We start from the raw sequence: 21,735 nt of genomic DNA, 5'->3' as shown, positions 1-21,735 counted from the left end.
AAACATGAACAGCAGAGTGCATGGCTCAAGCATAAGTAAAGGTATAGTGCGCGCCATCCAGTCATCACTAATGACGGACAATTACATCCGATTTGGCCGCGTGGTGCCCATTTAGGAGGCAAACAAACGGCCAAACGTGCTCAGCACTCCAGTGCTGGCCACCATCGCGGCTGCCAGCGATACCACACTGCACAAGTTTGCCGATTGAAAGAATGATGTGGCGAACAAGCGGCAAACAACATGTAATGATGATGGTGCAAACTGCTCCACTGCGTACCGCTGTTCGCGTCGGCAAACTGTGCAACGATACTCGCCGCGAACTGCAAACTTTGGCTTCTGTTGTCTTTTATTTTTATTTTCCACCTTTCGAATGTAAGAACCAGATCATAGGCGAAAATATTTCGCTATTAGAGGATCGCGCGGTGCGGCGAAATCGGCAAATGCATTCCTGTCAATGGTGATGACTGGACAGCGCCCACTATACCTTCACTTCACCAGGCCACAGTCTCCGCTTTTCATGTTTCATTTGCCGCTGATAGTATGGGCAAATTTGCACTCCTGGTGTTCTTCGGCCACTGTAGAAGTGCGTCTTCCACTTCGGTGTGTTTCAAATCACGGTTCTGCTTTCTATTTGCCGAGAAGCTCTTTTCAAAGCCATGCAGCACAGCTTCCTTGTTATTGAACACAGTTGATAAAGTAGACGGGGGTATGCCGAATTCCTTTGCAATGTCAGTTTTCTGCCTGCCGCTTTTTCCCACCTCATTTATCAGCAGAACTTCCTGCTCCAAAGTCAGGCGCTTTTGCCCGGATACTGACGGAGCCATTTAGCACTGTAGACCACAAAAACACACGAGGCACGCCTAATGAAGCAATCCGAATAACACACAATCACATGGCCTGCAGCACAGATTCATACGCATGCGCCGTTGGCACCAAAGTGACTGAACAGGACGGTTAATGCAGAAGGCAGAAGCTTCAAAATATCGTCAGGGCATCTCACTTTCTTTGTCAGTGCACACTGGTGATAGCGATGGTTGCAATGGTGGCCTTGGAATTGGCTTCACATGTAGCGGAAGGAAGGTGATCGGAGTTGTGGAGACCAAGAAGCAGGAACCGCGGAACGGCACCCATTGGCGAAAGATATTGTGCTCGGGAGGGGAGGCCAAAAGAGGGCAGATTTGGAGGAGCAGCGATGTCGAAACTGGCAGCAAGGAGGCATAAAGGTGAGGGAGAGGAGTGACTGGCATCCAAACGGCTTGCAGTCTGGAGAGCAAATGGGGAGGGTAGGTAGTGGGCTAATTTTATAGCAGGGCTGCAGAGGTCACGGAAGACTATGAGAGTATAATGCTGGACAGAGCCGCAAATGGCATGGCTTGAGTCATAGGTTGTGTTTGTTGTGCTCAGAAGACGATTAGCCGCTCATTGTGGGTACGCAGCGCAATACTGAAATCTGAATGGTTTTGCAGTAGGGGCTTTGCATGATCACTAGGAAATTTTTTCCCCAGGTGTGCAGCCGTGAAGTTTGCAAATGAGAGTATTCCAGCGCATCGTTGTTGACGACACTGTTCTAATCCTGCAGTACAAGTGTTGGTCTTCGCGCATTGTCGCACCCGTGCCATTGACAAATATCTAGGAACAAAATTCAATGACCCTACCACGCATTTAGACTGTTTGTCTAACATCAGATGGCGGAAATCGAGCATGACCAGCTCGAAAAAATCGCCAGGGAAATACCAGCTTGCATTGGCCCGCCATGTTGATAGCCTGACTCATTACTGGCGACACTAGGATTTTTCGTGTTTTCGACAAGTCATGCAGGCCGATTATGGCGAGCAGCAAACAAATTTCTAGACCGGCTTCCCCAAAGTCGTCTTCCTGGTTTGTTAACTTGGCTCCTCGTGTCAAACATGACACTTATAATCAAAGAGACATTTCTTCTGTGCTTTTCGGCACGTTTTACCACCAGAAGTGCTCTTTGGGTTCGAAGTGCTCTTTAGGGTAAAACTTTGCTCCAAAAGGACTTCTTCTTGGCCAAGTTGGTGCTTAGATTTCCTAGGTATATCTAGGCCACATAGTATACCTAGGAAATCTTTGCTCGTCGAGCACACCCCATGGAATGCTACAGCGCAAGACTGCACATTTTCTTTAGGCCACTTTTCGGCATCCAAGAAACCGCGGTTTTTCTGGCCTCGCAAACATCAGGAAAACTTTATTTTCATATGGATTCTATCATGGGGGGCGCCACCTATGTGATTGCGAATGAGATTAACGGTTTGGGCGTGTTGCACCATGGAACTTGACAGCTTCCGTTCGCTCTGCAGTAAACAGATGGGAGCACTCGGTACTCGCTTGGTACCTGTTACTGGGCGCTCATCGGTCGTGGGTTTGGTACTTTTGTGGCCTGTTCTGTGCCTGCATGAGACTAATTCGTCGGCGGTACAAATTTAACACTACATGTGCAAAAGGGTCGCCGCGACCGAGCGGCAGCGATGCCTCTGCTTACCATTTCGCTCGAAGCGGGTTAAGCTCTTCACGCGCTTTGAGTAATGTGTCTTAATATGCATGCATTTGGGCCGGGACCGAAAGAAATTTGAAATAAAGTGATATTTCGAGTAAAGTGATTTCATTATAACGAGGGATTACTGCAGTTGTGTTGCAAGGTCTGCTTTCCATTCTTCCCTGGTTAGATCGTTTTAATCAGTGTCCTGCTCACGAAATCGCATTGTGCAACAGTGAAAGGGTTGGCTGTCTGTCCTCCTAGTATGTTCTATCATCGGGTGTCTTACTGCAATATTCTCGAACTCACAACCATCTGCTTTTTTGCACAGTATATGCCAACCGGAGCCCTCCGTGCGCCAAAACGCAGCCGTCCGATGGGCGACAACAGCCTGGTGTGCACCTCAAGCAGTGGCCAAGTCCTTGGCTCCCGCATTCAGGATCGAGCACTCATGGAAATGTCTGACGATGGCTTTGCCCTCTCCGTGCAACAACCATATGCTGGTCTGCTAGTTGCTGGAATAAAGAAGTATGATGTTGTTCTCTAGCTCAGTCATCTTACACCGTGTTGAATGTGACGAGGAATCTATTTGATTTGTAGAAGACGTGCAGCTGTACTGAAATTATCTATTTTCACATATTCTTTGTGCGACAAATCAGCTTTATTTTATTACTGAAAGAACCAGTCAGCCACTGCAGTAGGTAGCCTAGTGGCTATGGCAATGCGCTGCTGAGCTTGAGGTAGCAGGTTTGATCCAGGCAGCTGCAGCCACATTCCGATAGGGGTGAAATGTAGAAACACTTGTGTATTTATTTAAATTCACATTAATGAACCCCAGATGGTCAAAATTAATCTGGAGTTCCCTGCTACGGCATGCCTCATAATCGGATGGTGTGAGGACACATTAGGGAAGAACAGTGCACATCTGAGATCAACCACAACTTGTGACAAACTTTACATGCACATGCAGCACCAAATCAGTGTTCACAGATTTGCATTAAGGAGTGCAGATTCGTTGATAGCACGAGCCATAATTTCATGTTCATATTGCTTTTCCTCCTCGGCCGCGCATGCTCCATCAGCAGGATAGCACGACAACAGTGCTGACGCCAGTGGCTTGAAATGCTTCAAGTATCCATATAATTGCTATCACAATACAAAGAAGTTTGTTAAACTGATGGAACAATACATATAGTACTTGTAACTATATAGATGTAACCATCTCCTGCATTATGCGATCCCAGAAATAAGGAACGATAGGTTACTATTTTCTGTGAATCTGAGCAACACTTATCGACGACACATACCAGACCACGGCCGGTATAACGTAAAGCTATTCGAAATCTCCCATTAGCCATCCGTGATAGGTTGAAAAGGCTTGGGTTCCACCCATATGGGCTGTGCCCAAGCCACTCTGACCTATCAAGGAAGGAAAATAATGGATTTAGAATAAAAACAGATTGGAATAGTTTTTTGTTATACTGCCCCATGTTAAACAAGTGGCCATGAGGCTGTCCTTACCAGTGGCATGCACTCACTGTGTGTGTAAATCTGTCGTGATTTTATTGTGGATGATATCTTATTCAACAGTTGGCTGTCCTTGTGAGCTTTGAATTAATGTGCAACTCAGCTGTGTTTTCTGCCTGTTTGCAGGCACGAAGGGCGTGCTTGGTTCACAACGTACAGGGGCCGTCTGTGGATCCATGCAGCCAGCAAGCAGCCCAGCCAGGAGGACATCAGTGAAGTGGTTGATATCTATCACAAGATCGTCAAAGGTAGGGCACTTGTTTTTCATTATATACTGGTATGGTGGAGGTTTGAAGTGCTCAACCGACTGAACAAGGCCCAGACAATGATCAGTCCTGTTGTCCTTGACCAACGTTTCCCTTGTTCAACTTCTGTTGATCAAAATGCTGGGAAACGCTCTAGGTCATGTCGTGACAGTGAGAGCGGGAAACTTTGTAGGGGAAAGTAATACTAGCATTGTGTGATATCTTGTAGCAATGAGCATGTCGGCCTTCCTCCCATTTCATGAACACGGGTGCATACTACTGCTGTTAATTAAATCCCCTACATGATTCACAGTATGCTGATGCACATCATTAAGTAAATTAAAGGTGAAGTGAAGCATCGAAGCCAGCTTAGCTTAAAAACCATGATCTTTTTTTTTAACAGATATGAAATCAGTGTCTAGCTTGTTTCAAGCAGAGAATAATGACATTGTTGGGAAACGTCAATTTAAATGCTACGATTTTTATAAACTTACAATATTTTTGTCTCTTTCTCTCTCTCCATGGCAGAGACGGGAGAAATTGTTAGTTTTCCAGATGAGTACCCAACAAGCTGCCTTTTGGGATGTGTCAACCTTGTCGACTGCCTGCCCCAGGACATCTATCGTGAACAGGTGCCTCTTCCATCTTGTATAAGTTTCAGGAGCTTCTAGTGCACCAATGACCTGCAGTGTTTGTTAGCACTGCATGGTAATAAATTTGTACACGCAGCAATGATACGGCAGCTAACAGCTAACATATGTGATTAGCTGCATGTTTGTAAACATAAGGGGCACTGCATAGCGTAGTGCAGAAAAACATGCACTGAAGGCTTAGGCAAACAGCCAACACACGAGGTTATCTTTCACTTCTTTTTTGCTAACTGCTGCTTTAAGGTATCCTCCTATGCATATCATTTGCGAACAAAGCTAATTACATAATTGCTCTTGTTCAGTAAGGTCTAAGTTTACATGTTGTTCTTTTGCATCTCTCCTCTGGCATTTTTCACAACTCCTGCTTGAAGTGAAGCCCTAACAATTATGCTAGAAAACTAAGTGTTTGAAAGCTGCAAGGCAGCCTTTCCTCAGACGTCTTTCCTCAAACGAGTCCGCACGACGGCAGGAATTCAAGAAAGTAAAAAATGATCTCGCTGGTAATGGCTACCCTCGCCAACTTCTACATCAGCAGAAATGCCGCTCCACAGAGCCTCCCAGAACCCAAACCAACTCATCGTATGAAAACTGCACCCATTCCCTATGCTCCCGGCATAAGCGAAACGCTGGCAAGAATTTTCAAGAATTATGACATACACGTCGCACACGTGCCATCATACAAATTAAGAAGCCCACTGGTACGCGTGAAAAACCCATTGGAACGTGGACATCACCCTGGAGTGATATATAAGATACCTTGTCAAGACTGCCACGCATTGTACATCAGAGAAACAGGCAACTTCACACGACGTATCAAGCGGCACCAAAATGGTGTAGCTAAGGGACACACCGCTGCCAACGTGCTAGCTGAACATCACCTTAACACGGGTCATAACATTGATTGGAATTCTGCGACTGTCATCCACACGAAAAAAATCACTATCATCCCGCCTTCGTTTGGAATCAGACAAATGGAAATCTACCTGAAATACACACCAGGTCGCTGTGCCATCTACTACGTATATATGGCACGGCCCAAGTTGTCTCGCTTTAATGTGAACAAGAGACCTGTAGGGGACTGGAAACGTCATAAACTCTGTTTTTTTTTTTTTAACCTTTGGCAAGTCTTTTTTTGCTGTCAAGAAAAAAAAGAAATACCTGATGTTTAGTGCCGCAGAATTGTCGGCTGCAGCTTTATCAACATCCTACATAATAATTGAACGAATGTGTGGGCTAAAAAATTTAATCCGCTAAGTGGTCTCTAAACTACTCGCCTTATTGTCATTTCGTCATTTGATGTGCGGTGCGCTCATGCGGTGCGCTCATGTCCCACCATGGTTTGCGTGTCGTCATTATGTATACTGTGTTCCACTTATCAGTTTTGTATCGTTTGTATTAGTTTTGTATCAGTTTCACAGTGTTGAATAAAAACACTGTCTCCTAGTCATAGCTAACCATCTCTTTGTCATTTCGTTGTTGTTGTCACTGTGGCATCCCACAGGGTGGGGTATTGAGCCCTATTTTCTTTAACCTAACTATGGCTGGCCTTGCTAAAATATTACCCAAGCCAATTCACTTATCAATCTACGCTGATGATATTTATCCTTGGTCTTCTGCAGTGACTCATCTTCAAGCGCGCGCAAGAATTCAGCGGGCAGCCACCCTAACTTGTTCGTATCTCTGCAAACGAGGCCTTAGTGTGTCCATTGAAAAATCCGCATTAATTGCATTTATGCGCAAAGCCGTGGCACCACACCATTTTTCTCTCAATGGCCAGGCTATCAAATACCAGAAGTCTAACTGGTTCTTAGGTGTGATTATTGACAGGGACCTTTCATGGCACCCCCCACTGAATCTACCTGAAGCGGAGACTAGCTTCGATTGTACATATGATTACGTTCCTGTGCGTGAAAACCTGAGGCACGCCGGTATGGTCCATGCTGCAGCTGTACAAAGCACTTTTTATGGGCTTTTTACGGTACAGCTTGCCTGCTTTGTCGAACATATGTAAAACAAACATTCATACCCTCGAAAGTTTGCAAGGCTAGGCTCTACCATCATGTCTTGGACTACCATGATGCGCCTCGACTCACGCAACAATCATGCTTGCTAGAGAGTACTTGGTTCCAACACGTATAACGATTTACAACATTAGAGCACACATTCAACATCTGTGTTTCGTACCCAGTCACTATATTGCTGCTTTGCCAGCAGAAAGACCTCGAGCCACATTTTCCAAACTTGTCGAGGCACATCAAGGCTTCCTTCCGTCGGGCTTCACACCAGCAGCAAGACCACTGTTACCGCTCTGGTGCCTGCGGCAGGCACAAGTACACCTCACAATTCTGGGAATCGCGAAGAAGACCCGTCATTCAGCAGTGGCTCTACGTCAGTTATTATTATTATTTGTTTTGAACACATATATATACAATTAACAGGAAAGGGAAAGCAAGGAGCAGGCTGGCAGCTGCCATCGGCAGGGGCACAATGCCTGCCTACTCTTCAGAAGGGAGGTGACAGCAACACAGAAATGGAAGATAGGAAGTAGGGGAGGAAAGACGAAAGGAAGAGCAACAGGACAAATCTAAAGAATAAAGTAGAATACACCGTACAGATCACACACATTAGGGCCGGTCACTGAAGGACATGCTACTACAGAATGCTGAATAGAATAGTTTCGACACTACAAACGTGAACTTAAGTTAGTTAACTCTAGAAAAGTAAGTTGAGCACGATGAGCCTGATCACGTTTATATGCACAACCACTGGCGTACAAACATTCGTCGAGTGTCGTACACCGCAGGTCAAGGAGATGATAATCTCTGACTAGCAACATGCGCTGTGCACTGAAAGTGGGACACTCAAATATAAGGTGCTGAAGTGTCTCACAGTAGCTACAAGACGTGCACAATGGACTGGCCACACATCCTTGTCTGTATAAACATTCATGCACGTTCACACAGCCAACCCTCAGCTTGAGTAGTCGCACTCTAGCATGACGAGGCAAGCCTCGACTGCAAACACGGGGCAGGAACATTGCATTGGCGACGTGCTGGTCTGGATGCTGCTTGAGTAGGTGGCGATGAATCAGCAGACGAGTGCCATCAAGCTTGCACAAAATTTCTTGGCAGTCACAGTTGTTATGAGTGCAAGTTGAAGCCAGTCTATCAACCTCATCATTTCCGGCGATTCCTACATGTGAAGGTATCCATTGAGCAATGAGAGATACGCCACGTGATGGAATTTCGCTTGCAGAGTCAGTAATGCTGCGCACAGCTGGGCAATCAATCTCACTGCGTTGTAACCTGCTAAGGGCAGCACGGGAGTCCGTAAAGATGGCAATCTTCGATGTAGTCAATTCCTCTTGCATGTATTTTAGTACAACATTAATCACTGCTAGCTCCGCAGTTGTTGACGAAGTTGGATAAGGTGTTTGAAAGACATACCGTACTTCAGTCGAAGGGTAGGAAGAAACTGCAGAGGCGCCTTGACCGTCGCCGTGTACAGATGGATCTGTGAATACTTGAAGATAATCTGGAAACCTTTCGAACATGTGAAACTGGGCCAATTGGAATATTGGCGAAGCAGGCACATCAGACTTTTTTTGTATGTCAGGAATTGTGAGGTAGATGGGGAATACGTGTTTCGTGATATCTTGTGGAAGCGGAGGTGTAACTGAAGCAGCATGTTAAGAAATGTAAGTGATATTCATAAATAATGCCGTCATTTTTATTATGCGAGATAACAGGCGGTGTCAAGGTGCGATTGGCCATTCGATGCGTGGTGCAGATGCTCAGTATGATATAAAGCTCTCTGGCCTGCTTGCAGCCTCAAGGGTAACTGATGCGCTTCAGTGAGTAATGCAACAGATTGTGCCTCATGAGGTAATCCAAGCACCAATCCAAGCGTCACATTGTCATTACTGAAGAAGGCATATGAACGAAGAACGCACATCTACAATGACGGATCTGTCTCAGCCAGCATCTCCACAGGCACTGTTATCATCCTGGTCTTACAAGTCACAATTACATTGAAAGTATCCCATTTAAAGACCTCTATGGCAACAGAATGTGCTGCTCTATGTGCCACTGTTAATTACATCGTACAAGCCGAACCTCGAAAGTGGGTTGTTGTTTCTTTTGTGACTCCAAGGCAGCGCTTCAGAGTCTGCAGTCAACCTTACGACGCAAGTCCCGTGAACAACTGGTGTTTGAGACTAGAGAGGTTCTCCATCAAGGCCGTATAAATGGGCATGATGTCATGTTCCAATGGCTTCTGGGGCACTGTAGCATCGTCGGAAATGACCTTGCTGATGATGCCGCCTGGCCAGTCCACCAAGAAACCTTGACATTTCCTATACCCTTATCAAGGACAGACATTGCAAAGGGTCTACGTTTACTTGCTCAAACGAAGACTGAAACTTTGTGAAACACCCCGATTTTCTCCAACTGCCATCCCCACCAGCTGGATCCTACACTGAAGCTGCAGATTCCATCGAACTTCTCCTTCCATGATGCAACTTTATTGTGCCACCTCTGGTTAGGAGTGGCTTTTACAAAAGCCTACTCATTCCTTATTGGAATGTCCAGCACACTGATTTGTGACTTGTGCCAATGTGAAGAGACGAACGAGCACCATGTTGTGTTTTTGTAATCTCTACGAGATTGAACGCCGCATTCTTCAGAGAGTGTTAAACCAATTAGATAGCAGGCCATTTTCAGAGGCTAATATTCTCGGACCACAGCCCCATGTGTCGCAGGCTTACAAAGTGACGTGGGCACTGCTGCGTTTTATGAAATTGACTGGCCTCAGTGACCGATTATAGGCATGAAGTTATGGGCAACCACACGTATGCACACTGATAGTACCTTCTTCCCTCCCTCTCCATTTTTTTCTTCCGTTAGATCCCTTCCCCTGTGTAGCGTAGAAAACTGGACGTGTGTCTGGTAGACCTTCCTACCTTTCCTTCCTTCTTTTCCCCCTCCTCCTCCTGTTGTTTTGTGACTTAATGTTACAAATACAGTGTCCTGCTTCAGCTGCACAAAATTTTACAAAAAGATGAATTCTGTGAGCATATTTCCCTATATTCTATCAGGTTATATGTCTTTGTGACCACTAGGAACTCGATATCGTGCAAAATATGGCAGATAATGAATAAGGATATCTTTAATAATTGCTTAATTAGCAATTATAGAGGAAACATTGCAATTCAGGAATTGAGGACCCAAAGTCATATTATTAACTCAACAAAAACTTCTTCTCTAAACAAAATCGTCTTGGTTGCTAGAGCCTGCAGTACTTTGGCACTGCAGGTGGTCTAGTATGGCAGTACTGAAATGAATATGAAATAGTGCACCAGTGATGATATCTCTACCCCCTCCATTGCAAGTGTAGACCAACAGTAGCGCAAGCTTTCACTGGCGCGGCTTTCATCGCTGCCTTCTCGTTTTTTCCATGGTGATGCCAGGAATTGATGCAGAGTGCGCTCTATTCCGTTGCCAATCTTGTGACGGTATCGTAGCTCAGATGATCACGTTTGCCAATAGCAGCAAATAAAGAAAGGCTTTTTTACTGATCAGAATAAAGAGAACTCGTAATTGGCGCCCACGCAGCAAGGAAGCAGGTGACGTTTTCTGATAGGGTGGGGAGATTAGCGTCACTGACACGCTATTTAATTTTTGTTTGGTTTCAGAGCTGGCCACAGCCAAAATGCTGCATGCCTAGTACTTAAGACGATTTTTGTGAAGTTGTTGTTGGGTAACATATGACTGTCAGGCTTCAATTTTGCAAATGCAAAATTGTCTCTAAAATCGCTAATTAAAACTTTTTCTGTATTGGCTACCAAGCCTTACAGTCTGACAGCAGATGTGCAAGTGCGCTTATCACAAATTATCAGTGCAGCATCCTGTGTTATTTGGTGCAGAAAATAAAACTGGCTGTATACCTGCTGTATAGTGATCTCTGGGAAAGAAAGTGAAAGGGGGGGAGGGGGTGTCCAAGGCGGCTGCCCTGGTGCCCCCCAACCCCCTACTCCCCGGAAATTTTCAATATTCTTGCCTTCCCAACTACACCCCTAGGGAGACGGAAGAAACAATTGCACAGCCATTACCCAGCATGGCTGTAAACAGCAAGAGAGTGAGAGCAGTTCAGTGTGGCACATTTTGTTAGCTTGCAATGTTACCAATTAAAAAAAAACTTCATTAAAAATTATGCATGACTCTGATTTCAATATTACATGACTTATTCTTTGCCCATTGCCAATGAGGATACACACTTCGCCACCGCAAAATGTGTTCACCTAACACACTCACCGATGAGTGCGCTCTGTAGTAAGTGCGACTAAGCCTTCCCGTGTGGCAGCATGAAAATGGCACTAGCAGCAAAATGCACTTGCTCTAACTGCACTTAAGTTTCCTTGTGTGACAGGGGTATTGTACATGTTCCTTTTGAGAGCACTTGCTGCTGCATCCTTGATTGTTCACTGGCTATCATTTGCCAGGAAGTTGAACCTGTCAGTCACATGGCTACCCACTTTTTTTCACCACAATTGGGATGCCATCACAAGAGCACTCACTCGAATGTGCCGTGCACAGCATGCCGACAGGCAGGCAACTTGAAACTACATAGAACTTGAGGGACTCGGCCATGCTAAGTGTCACTTCGGTGTTGCGACAAAAACCACTGTGTTTGCTCTGACCGAGTTAATAGCCCATGCAGCTTTCATTCGGAAACAATGCGTTTGCCCGTGTGCAAGTTTCAACAGCCTTTGGTGTTAAAAACAAGTACTCGTAAGTTAAACTATTATAACTGAGCCCAGACACAGCGTAGTATTTGATAAACCATTTTTACATGGTAATGCATGCTGCATACTGATGTTCAGAGTATAGCCATTTCTAAACCCACTTCTTCTGTTGCTGTTTCTATGCAGACCTGCCATTTCTCTTTACCTATTGCAGTATCCATTTGGGGAATGCTTCTCGCCATTCGTCTTCATATGCGAGGAACCCCAAGAACTGAAAGCACAGTTCCCAATGAAGGGGCAGCACAAAATCTGTAAGTGTATGAGCCAAATATGTGCAGAGTATGTGCAATTACAGCTGCGAATTGTCAGGATAAAATTAGCGCTAAAAGAGCAATTTGATAGTGTATGTGCCTCAGAGGATTGCTTCATATGACTTTCGTCATAAGCCTACCTTTTAGACAGCGTATGCTAAACTGAAAAACTGAAGGCAGCTTTTGCAATCCACGGTACTCACCTAAAGGGACACTAAAAGAAATAGGTTAGTTTAACTGATAAAGTATTGGTTAAAAGCCCGATTGTTTATTTCATGGCAAGAGGTTGATTATTACATAAGAAAGTGAAGGTCAAAGTTTCATTTTTTGAACTTCGCATCGAAACTATAATGCCAGTATGTCAGTGCAACGAAATGGCTTTTAAATTATTTTCTCATTTTTGACCATTGCAGCTCAGTAAAAGTTCCTGAAGCTTGCTAAGTTTAAAGTCTTTGACGCTTTTAGAACACAATATAGTCAAAATTTGCCAATAAAGAATTAACTAGGCCCAAGCAGGCTCCGTCAAAATCCATGACATCATGGCAACCTGGTGCAGGAACATTTCAAGGCGACTTGGCCGCCAGTCTTACTTTTCTTTACTTTTCCTTACCAAGCCTCTTCTCACGGCAAGAGTGACTTTTTTGGCTTTGAAGAGATAATTTACAAATACAGCGCAAATAATTTCTCCTTTTAAGTTCACATGAATTGGGTGCTTGCTTGATAGGATGGCAGGTATGTTTTACTGATTTGTCACAACCAAGCCTAGCCTATGGCATTCATTGCAATGTGTCCCTTTCTGTCTAAGCCATGTGTTCTATAGCAAGCAAAGAAGTAAAAAAACCAATGGCAATGCCCCATTTTGCATCAAGCTTTTCAGTGTTTTATGTTGTGATCAAAACATTGTTTGTTACAGTCAAAATGGACTCAAGGCTGCACCATGCAGCAAAGAAGACGTTGCTCTGTCCCCAGATCTTGACAGGTTGACCAGTTGTTCCACTGTAGAAAGGAAAATGCCCTCTTTCTTTTGCGCAGAAAATAAATTCTTTATTATTGTACATGGGGTCACTAACATGGTGTGTGAGCTTTCATCGCTTTGGAAACATGCGCATGAAAACAACCATGTTGAGGAAGACAAAAAACACAATCGCAAGCATAAGCCAAATCCAACAGTTACACGAACGACGTATGTGCTCCTCAAGGCGTCGCTGCTCGTTTTGTAGCCGCTCATAGTTTTGGTCCGCAGATTGCACGCTCTTCTGAACAGCCTGGAAGGTAAATGTATTTTAGTTCCCTTCAACGTGGTGTATTTATGTCAGCAAAATGTTTGCACTTTGCTACTTACTGTATTTGCAAGATTCTACCGCACAGTTACCACCCAAATATAACCACAAAAAAGAAAACTTAGTGCCGATTCTACTGTACAGATCAAGTAACGAAACCTTAGTCGACGCATACTGTGTTTAAACAATATTATGGAACATACAAAGGCACACAGCAGAATCCCAGTGGCTAGTGGCTATCGGAGTCCGATGACGCCTCCTTTTCACTGTCTAACGACCACAGAAGCTCATATTCATTTCGATTTATCGCATCAGAAATGCTACACTTATGGAGGCTCATGCAACCATTGTTTGCGGGAGGGCATTCCACGCACCATGGACCCACTTTGCGATGTCTCCAAGTGTCGCTTTCTTCAGACGACCCGTTTGATGGCAGTGTGGCTAGCTACCTTGCACTCAGCTTTCTTTCTTTTTTTTAAGTAAGAATAGGTTTCGTTTTTTATTTTGAGTATAATTAGGTATGCTTGTAATATGGATGCATACTTGAACGCACCTTTTATTTTAAAAAGGTGCATGCTAGAATTGTGCTAATACGGTATTACTTGTACTACTATAACTACACGCAGTAGACTTGCAATAATTCGAACAAATTTCAGACGAATTTGTTGGCCAGCAGCTACGTTTTCAATACATTCGAAGGCCCCTTGGGTTAGATAAAGATTTCAGTTTATATCAGATATTTTGGCTTCTCAGGGAGAAGTAGAAGGCGGCTAAAATAGTTAATGAGAGGAGCTCACAGAGCATGAATGAGCAAGAAGTTGAACATCTATGAAGCCTGGGCATACAGCCTGGACTTTACAGTTGCACCGACTTGGTCGCACCAGTAAGTACAAGGCTTGATGGTAAAAGTACACAGAAATTATGATTTTCCATTGAACTTGCATTGCATAAACTTTGGAGCTTGTAGTACAGTTTGAGGAAATGCTTCTCTTAAAATGACCTCACAGGCATGTCTATATCTACAGAGGACAATTTTGACAAGATGAACAGATTGGGAACCTTAATTTCATTCCCTATGTATTAACTCCAGCTAGGACTAATGCAGTTTCAAGGTCCAAAATATAAAATATACCATGTGCATGTTCGAAGACATTCTACCCGCCGTGGTTGCTAAGTGGTTATGGTGTTAGGCTGCTAAGCACGAGGTCACGGGATCGAATCCCGGCGACAGCTGCCGCATTTCGATAGGGGCGAAATGTGAAAACACCCATGTACTTCGATTTAGGTGCACATTAAAGAACCCCAGGTGGTCAAAATTTCCAGAGTCCCCCACTACGGCGTGCCTCATAATCAGATTGTGGTTTCCCACGTAGAACGGTTTTTTTTTTTTTTTTTTTAGACATTCTCCTAGACCCTCGTTTTTGAACATCCAGAGGTAATTTTGTGTCCCGATTCCGAAATTTTTTTCTTCTTGGTGCCACGTGAACCTCAGAAACACAATCCAGCATTATTTATGCCCAATGTATCATATATGCTACACTAAATTTGATACATTACAATTCTCATTTATGCATGCCAAACAAACGCATAGCATGTAGCAGTGTTCTTGGTATGCTGATGCGAGTTTTCAGTTATAGACACTTCAACAAAACAAATTACTAATTAAGTAATTACTGAATTAATGAGGTTTTACCTCAAAACACATTTCAGTGTTGTTGTTTTTTCAGTATAAACATACTCTCCAAGGTTAGATATAAAGGCAAGCAAATTGCTTTAATTTTCCTTGGCATGGAACTGTGTCAGCATTACAGGGTTAAACACACTCAAGCAATTTCGCTTCATTTAAAATATTCTCAACATGGTATAAACACAGTGTCTCTATATGCGTTTTAACAGCTCGAAAGTAGGGGTGTGCAAATGCCAAATAATAGATGTCAGATCTAATTAAGAAAAAAGAAAAGCCGAATATCAGAAAATTCAAGACAAACATATATGCTGACAAATTTTGTGCAAAAACATAGTGCTGCATATGCTCAAATGGCTAGTCATATTACATAACAAGAATATAGCTAGTTATCAGTAACTTAAGTACCTAGGAATCGAGATGCACAGTAAACTCTACTCTTATTAACACCAAATTAGTATGATCGCACTGATAACAACTGAGTTCATATATAAAGGTCTGGAAAATATTTTTACTAATAGAATTTCAGTCGAATAGAATTACATGCTTTTTTTACCTCTGAAGCTGAAAAAATAGTGAAGTTGGCCAAAATGCCAATGAGGCTTTCAGTTTGATGTACGCCATGTTGGAAAACCACAACTACAGACAGTGCTCCACATTTCCAGTGTACATGACAAAAATGACACATTCCACTGAACTGCAAAGTTTTCTAGAACTCTACTTGCAGCAGTCAAGTGCTTCTGGTACACATGGCAACTGTGCACAGTTTAATTTTCATAGTCTTATTGCCACCACTGCTGCTGGACCACCAGCGCCTGTTGCTAGCACCTTACATGGTGCCGTGTCCAAATGCTTTTAGCAGAATTTTTTTACCTGCTCTAGCACTCGCATACACTAAGCATGCAACTTTATTTGCCACAACCACTGCAAGGTAAAAATCTATTACCTCTGTGTCCTTCTTCACAATGTGTCCAGCAAGCACTGCGTTCTGCTTTAGGTTCTGTGCCAAGGAGACCATCTCCTCTGCAATTTTTTCCTGCATGGAGTTGTGGTAGCGCAGAACAGCATCAAAATCTTCACCAGCACCCTGGCCCGGTACTCGCTGTCGCAATCCCTTGTCACCTGCTAAGAGTTCAGGAGAAAAAAAAAGAAAGAAAAGAAAATGGAGATGCCTAAAGTGGAATTCCACTTTCGTGTAAGTACTACATGGGCCAGATGGGCAGATGTTGAAACGTGCGTCTGGCGGAGCATAGTAATAAAGTGGAGAGCATCACAATAGATGGGCATCTGGCTGCCCATTGTAGAAAATGTGACGCGAAGGCACCATGCTTCCCTCTCTTAAACTGTTGTTGACTATCGCTACAGGAATAAGATAACGAGGGAAATTGTCGAAGCAGCTGAGATAGCTTGAGCAGGTGACGATTGTGTTAGCACGCCATCTATTCTTTTATCAAAGAAAGGGCTTGAATTTTTGGGCATAGTAGTCACATGACTACTTTTCCTCCTTCCCTTCAGTGTCTGTTGCAGTGGCATCCCAGTGAGTATTGTAAGAGTTGAGGAGGACGTCGGGATGAAAAACTGGAGGTTTATTTACATTATTTACAGTGGGACGACTGAGAAATTAACAGTCACAGAAGTCATTACGGGCCGGCAGCAACTCGGACGCTGCGGCCCGTGGCAAGAAGCTCGAAAGAGATGAATGAAGGAATGCTCTCTTACTGCTCCCAGTCTCGGGCTTTTAAGCCCTTCGGTGTCTCGAAGTCACGTCACGTTCGGCCAATCGGCGAGCCCGCTCAAGTGACGCCATTTTCGGCCAATCGGCGAGCCCGCTCAGGTGTCATTTTCGGCCTATGGTAGGCTCCCGTGCGATTGTGCCACACTCGGCGGAGAGGGTTCCTTGGGCCCTAATTGTCCGAGGGCTTACTTCTCCCTGCGGTATTGCCTCACTGGCTTGCAAATGCCCTCACAAAGGCGGATGGGGGGATAGCTGCCAGGCCTTCACGGTGCATTACAGCCCATCTTGCTTCGGGACCCACGTTACCTGGAACGGTGCCAGGCTCTCGCTACACTTTCGGGACCTGCGTTACCTGGAACCGTGCCAGGCTCCCGCTACACTTTCGGGACCTGCGTTACCTGGAACCGTGCCAGGCTCCTGCTACACTTTCAGGAAGAGTCAAGCTGTGAATAGCTCCATATGCGGCGTACGAGGTGGGGGCCCCCAACTTGTTTGCACATGCTGCGCCTCGGGAATGTGGTATACGAGCTTCTGCGCTCCTTAATTAGCGGTGGCGCGATTCGATGTGGTCTGGTGAACTCAAAGGAGGCTCAGGAAAAGGTCCCGTATCTAACAGTATATATATGCTCACAAGCTGCAATAAAATCAATTGTTGAAAGTTAGCGCTCGTCCCGTGTTCCTGCTTCGTCCTTGCGTCATTCTTGTGCTATGTATCCCAGTTTGTATGTATCCCACCAACTTGCCCAAACTTCTTCCCTGCTAAAATGTATTACTTAATTACACACGCATACACCTGCTATCTCTTGTCACAGTACGAACACTGATATATCTAATAATTGTACTGGCAGGCCTTGAGAGCTATTTCAGACGTGCCTGTGGCAATTTGAGCCCTTGGGGGCAGTAAAAGGCAGTGCTATGAAAAGTTGGTCGGGTATCGGCGACAGAAGTTACTGTTTTATGCCGAATCAACTCGCCGAATGCCGAATCGATCTATTCGCAGAGGCCACACGATACAAGGGAAGCCGACAAACTGCCTCACAATGAAAGCGAGTGTACGGGTAGGTACGAACTTGTTCTTGACCACCATCACCATCTTTGCAACACATCGTACAGAGGCGCCTCATCTTGGCACCGTCCATAGACGCATAGTCTCTTGTTGAGCTTCTAGCATTGTTATTGGGCGTAATACACATTTTGTTTTGTGCGTTAAAACATATTGAAGCACATCTGTCATTTGGAATGGGCATAAGACATTTGCTATCACTTTTTGTCTTGTGCCTGACAGTGCAAATTGTTCTAGCTCATTTGTAATTTTACTTCTCTCTTGCATCGGCGCATATGTTTGTTCTCGTTAGGCTAAAAAATTGCATTTACTTGTTTACAAAATTAAGTTCCTTGCATGCCCAAATAAAGGTGTTTTGCAACATACCGTGTATGATATACCGTCCGTGGGAAGACAAGCTTAATTGGTCGCTGTTGGCCTTAATTGTGTATTGCTTCACTCTTGAGCAGCACTTACTGATTGCACAGTAATAACAAGCTTCGCCAAATGGCTACAGATTACTGCTATACTACTGCAAGTGTTCGAGAAAGGCCACTTTTCTGCTCCGAAACTGCTCCAGAACATTTTTCCTGCTCCAAAAGTTGCTCCAAATACTAAACTGGTTGGGCCACCACTGAGGTGGGATAAAAGCTATCACATTTCTGCTGAAATTTCATGTTTGATCATGTACAGTCAGCAATGTGAAGTATTCAAAAACTATTTGAAATATATTTGGATGTTCTAATAGTGACTATTCGATTCAAAGACAGAATCGAATAGGTTGATACTTGATCCATTATTCAAATGTTATGAGTAGTTGCACACCCCTAGTAGTGGCTGCAGAGACAGAGTAGAAAAAGTGTAAAGGGCATAAATATATAATTATTGGAGAAAAATGTTTACTTCCTGCTTTGCTAATTAGTTCAGGAAGCCACCACATTCATTTTAAGCTCCGCATGCCTAAAGGCAGTTGGCAATGGTAAGGTCAGTATGGTCTCCTAAACTTAGATATGAACACACATATCTAGCATGCTCATGACTTTGAAAAGTTTTGTGAGCATGTTCTTGAACACTTGACAATGTTGTTAGTGATGATTCACTGACCTATCGCAATGACCTGTCACTGACCAGTGCCAAATGACCTTTTGCTGCACTACTGCAAATGAAACTGCTCTCCAAAGTTTGAAGATAGTGAAGTTCTATTTAGACATTGCAATAAAGAATTGTATCTTGTGGTAAATATGAAAACAGATTACTGACTTGCTCATGCCCTTAAAAAGCTTTGTGAGCATGTTCTTAAACACTTACAGTTGTCAGCAATTGTTCACTGACCTTTGCGCTCACCAATCTGTCAGCACCATATAATCTTATGTTGCACTATTGCAAATACTACTGTTCTCCCAAATTTAATGATAGTAAAATGCTATTCAGGCACTGTGATGAAGAAATGCATCTTATAATCGAGATGTGCCGTCTCAATATAATTGTGGTAGTACATGCAAAGCTGGCCTTCAATTACCCTTCAAAAAGAACAACTTCCATGCCTGAAGTAAGATCTTTTGAGAGTGAATACATGCCCGTGGTCCATGGTTGAAAAATTTGCTGGCACCTTTGCCACCTTCATGCACAGGTAGCGCAATGCTTCAGTTAATATTTGTGGTCTGCGTCATCTTTATTAATCTTGTGGCTGTTTTTATTTTTTACACCTGGTTTTTTCAAGTAAAGAGTTATGGCAATATTCAGGCATCTGTCGGAGCTTAATTTTGGCATGTGAGAAGCAAATTCAGGAGGGACTGCAAAGTTTTTTTGTACCTAGAATCCGAACACGTAAAAACTAGATTCACATTATGCCATGAAGGCCTGCTAGATAGATAATAGATGATTTACATTGACATCATCGTGGCCACCATCTTGGGGTACCAGCACTTCGAGAAGTTGCATAAACAAGAAATGTGACAGCACAACAGGTGCATCTTGCACAGAGTGACCAACCAATAAGAGTGATAATCCAGTGAAAAATGGCCAGTCAGAAAGCAAAACAATGTATGCATGATAATAACGTACACTGATGTTATCATTGCAGCCATGTTTAGGTACTAATAACAGGGTGAGAAGCTGTGTCCGTGACATCATAAGAACTGTCTATAAACAGTGGGCACACAAACTACCACAACAGTCTTTGTAAATATATGCATTGCATCTTGGACACACCTGCATCTATAAAAACTTGCAGGTCGATGACCAGATGCTTATCATATTTCAGGGAATTTGCTACAGTGGTGTTTAGTTGCTTCTTTTTAACCTTCATAATGCTTTGTGCAGTTGCTTATAATTGATGCATTATAACTGATAACCACCAAGTGTGTGGCAACCTGAACTCATCTAAACTAGCACACAGATGAGCTGCACACAGTCGAGCTGCACATAGTCACTCCTCATGCCTTCCATCACATTCTCACCAGTTGTTCTGGCAGAAGAGCGGGACTCCAGCAACTCCTCACGGACATCACAAATTGCCTTGGTCTGCCGTTTGAGCAGGATCTCCTTGGCCTTGTCATCTGGAGCAGGCTTTAAGGTGAGCTGCTCATGGCTGAGTGCCTTTTCTGGACTGTTGTGTGGCTGCAGTATTACGAATTAAAAGCTCCCTATCAGAAAAATTTACTACCACATAGCATCCTCCCAAACAATACTGCCTCACAAAATGCTTAAAAATGAATAACGCAAAAGTCCTATAGTACTTGCCTGCGTGTCCACAGCAATAAGGCGTTTCAGAAAGTCCACTTTGCTCGTGTAATGCACCAATGTGTCCTTGCTTGGTTGACTGCAAATTATGTTCCTTCAGCGTTAGGATAAGAAAAAAAAATGTAAATAAGAAAGTGGAGGCACTTACCATGTATTTATGTTCCTCAGATCTAGTAACATGTCCTCAAGGCTTTGAACATACTGAAAAACAAATATGTTGACCGTAAATCAGTACAATCAGTGAGGTGCTGCAAAATGACGCAACAGGTGATTTACGACTTAATATATATTTTGTAGTAGTCGATCGATCGGCATTGCAAATTTCCTTCATTACATTCATTGTACCAGCTGTCACTGATTAAACGCCACGCGCATTAAAATAAAAATAACTTGTAATAAGAATTTCAATAACTTGTTGTTAATTAAGAATATAATGCAGCCAGTACATTTAATACGAGTGCCACACGGCGCACTTTCGATCGCGATCAAGCCCGATCCGGATCGAATTTTCTCGGTCGCGATTGGCTCCTTTGCACAAAATGCGCGAGAGAGCCAATCGCAGTCGAGAATTTCGATCCGGATCGGTACCGATCGCGATCAGAAGTGCACGTGCGACACCGGCATAATATGCGAGTTTCACATCAGAAACTGCCTTCCGACAGTTGGCTATCTCGTGCGAGGCTTTGCTCTCGAATAAACGAATAAAACCGGTACATTTGCTCATAGGTACTTGGGGCGTGAACATACATGTATTAGCTAGAGCTGCTGCTTTCATGTTTGCATGCGTGTCTTTCGCGAGACCCAAGTTCGGTTACCGATTTTTCATCGAAAAAAAAAGGGGGGGGGGCAGAAAGCCTCGTCAGCTAGCTGAGGGTTTTAACATCTCACGATTTGCATCCTGGAACATTACAGCAAAATTTGCGAAATGATAAAGCACCCCGTAGTCAAATTCCTGCGGCCACACGGTCGAAACTAACTGTTGCTTCCTAATCTGACCATGTCGATGCAACTGGACAGTCTATAACGCCATCTATGAGAGAGGCTATACTCAGCTTGTTTATTAGCCCGATCTGTTACCTTTTTGAATCGCCAGTTTGTGGGATTTCGGTCATCAGCAAGAGCTTCACACCGCTCCAACAGTCTACAAAAGTTGATCTCTAGCCGTGACACGGGCGCCATGCTGGAAGCCGACGACACCGACGTGACGTCTATGATGACGTTTTCATCACCATCATGAAGATTTAGGTGGCGATGATGATGGCAAGTAAAAGGCTGCATTG

The 21,735-nt window shown here is 43.9% G+C and overlaps 2 protein-coding genes across 6 annotated transcripts in view; one reads left to right on the top strand and one right to left on the bottom strand.

Annotated features, from left to right (window-relative positions):
- The window catches only part of LOC135919423 (activating signal cointegrator 1), a 21,909-nt gene extending 8,882 nt beyond the window's left edge, over positions 1-13,027 (top strand). Inside the window, exons 8-12 of the mRNA XM_065453246.2 lie at positions 2,829-3,025; positions 4,151-4,272; positions 4,798-4,901; positions 11,876-11,972; positions 12,886-13,027. Coding sequence (XP_065309318.1) covers positions 2,829-3,025; positions 4,151-4,272; positions 4,798-4,901; positions 11,876-11,972; positions 12,886-12,956 — 591 coding nt within the window. The 3' untranslated portion in view covers positions 12,957-13,027. The remainder of the gene's footprint in view (positions 1-2,828; positions 3,026-4,150; positions 4,273-4,797; positions 4,902-11,875; positions 11,973-12,885) is intronic.
- Positions 12,991-21,735, bottom strand: Use1 (Vesicle transport protein Use1). Of its 5 annotated transcripts, none has more exons than XM_065453250.1 (6): positions 21,509-21,735; positions 20,604-20,656; positions 20,456-20,534; positions 20,173-20,332; positions 15,883-16,058; positions 12,991-13,237 (listed from the first exon to the last, which is right to left on the bottom strand). In XM_065453250.1, the coding sequence occupies exons 1-6, from the start codon at positions 21,731-21,733 to the stop codon at positions 13,058-13,060; spliced, it is 873 nt and encodes a 290-aa protein (XP_065309322.1). In that variant the 5' UTR covers positions 21,734-21,735; the 3' UTR covers positions 12,991-13,057. The 5 variants fall into 5 exon arrangements, with proteins under 5 accessions (XP_065309322.1, XP_065309321.1, XP_065309325.1 ...); XM_065453249.1 differs by having other exon boundaries at positions 15,883-16,061; positions 21,509-21,719; XM_065453253.1 differs by having other exon boundaries at positions 21,533-21,713.

The sequence above is a fragment of the Dermacentor albipictus genome, chromosome 1 (genome assembly GCF_038994185.2).
Source record: "Dermacentor albipictus isolate Rhodes 1998 colony chromosome 1, USDA_Dalb.pri_finalv2, whole genome shotgun sequence".
Classification (NCBI taxonomy): Eukaryota; Metazoa; Arthropoda; class Arachnida; order Ixodida; family Ixodidae; genus Dermacentor; species Dermacentor albipictus.
The sequence above is the reverse complement of the archived record's forward strand: the minus strand, read 5'-3'. Positions and strand labels throughout refer to the sequence as shown.

What these genes read in the sequence shown, in the direction of transcription:
- Use1 (XM_065453250.1), bottom strand. Translation starts at nt 21,733, where the DNA reads ATGCAGCCTTTTACTTGCCATCATCATCGCCACCTAAATCTTCATGAT. An exon ending in CAGATCGGGCTAATAAACAA is followed by an intron (nt 20,657 to 21,508) that starts GCTGAGTATAGC and finishes TTTGTTTTTCAG; the next exon opens with TATGTTCAAAGCCTTGAGGA. An exon ending in TTATTGCTGTGGACACGCAG is followed by an intron (nt 20,333 to 20,455) that starts GCAAGTACTATA and finishes GTAATACTGCAG; the next exon opens with CCACACAACAGTCCAGAAAA.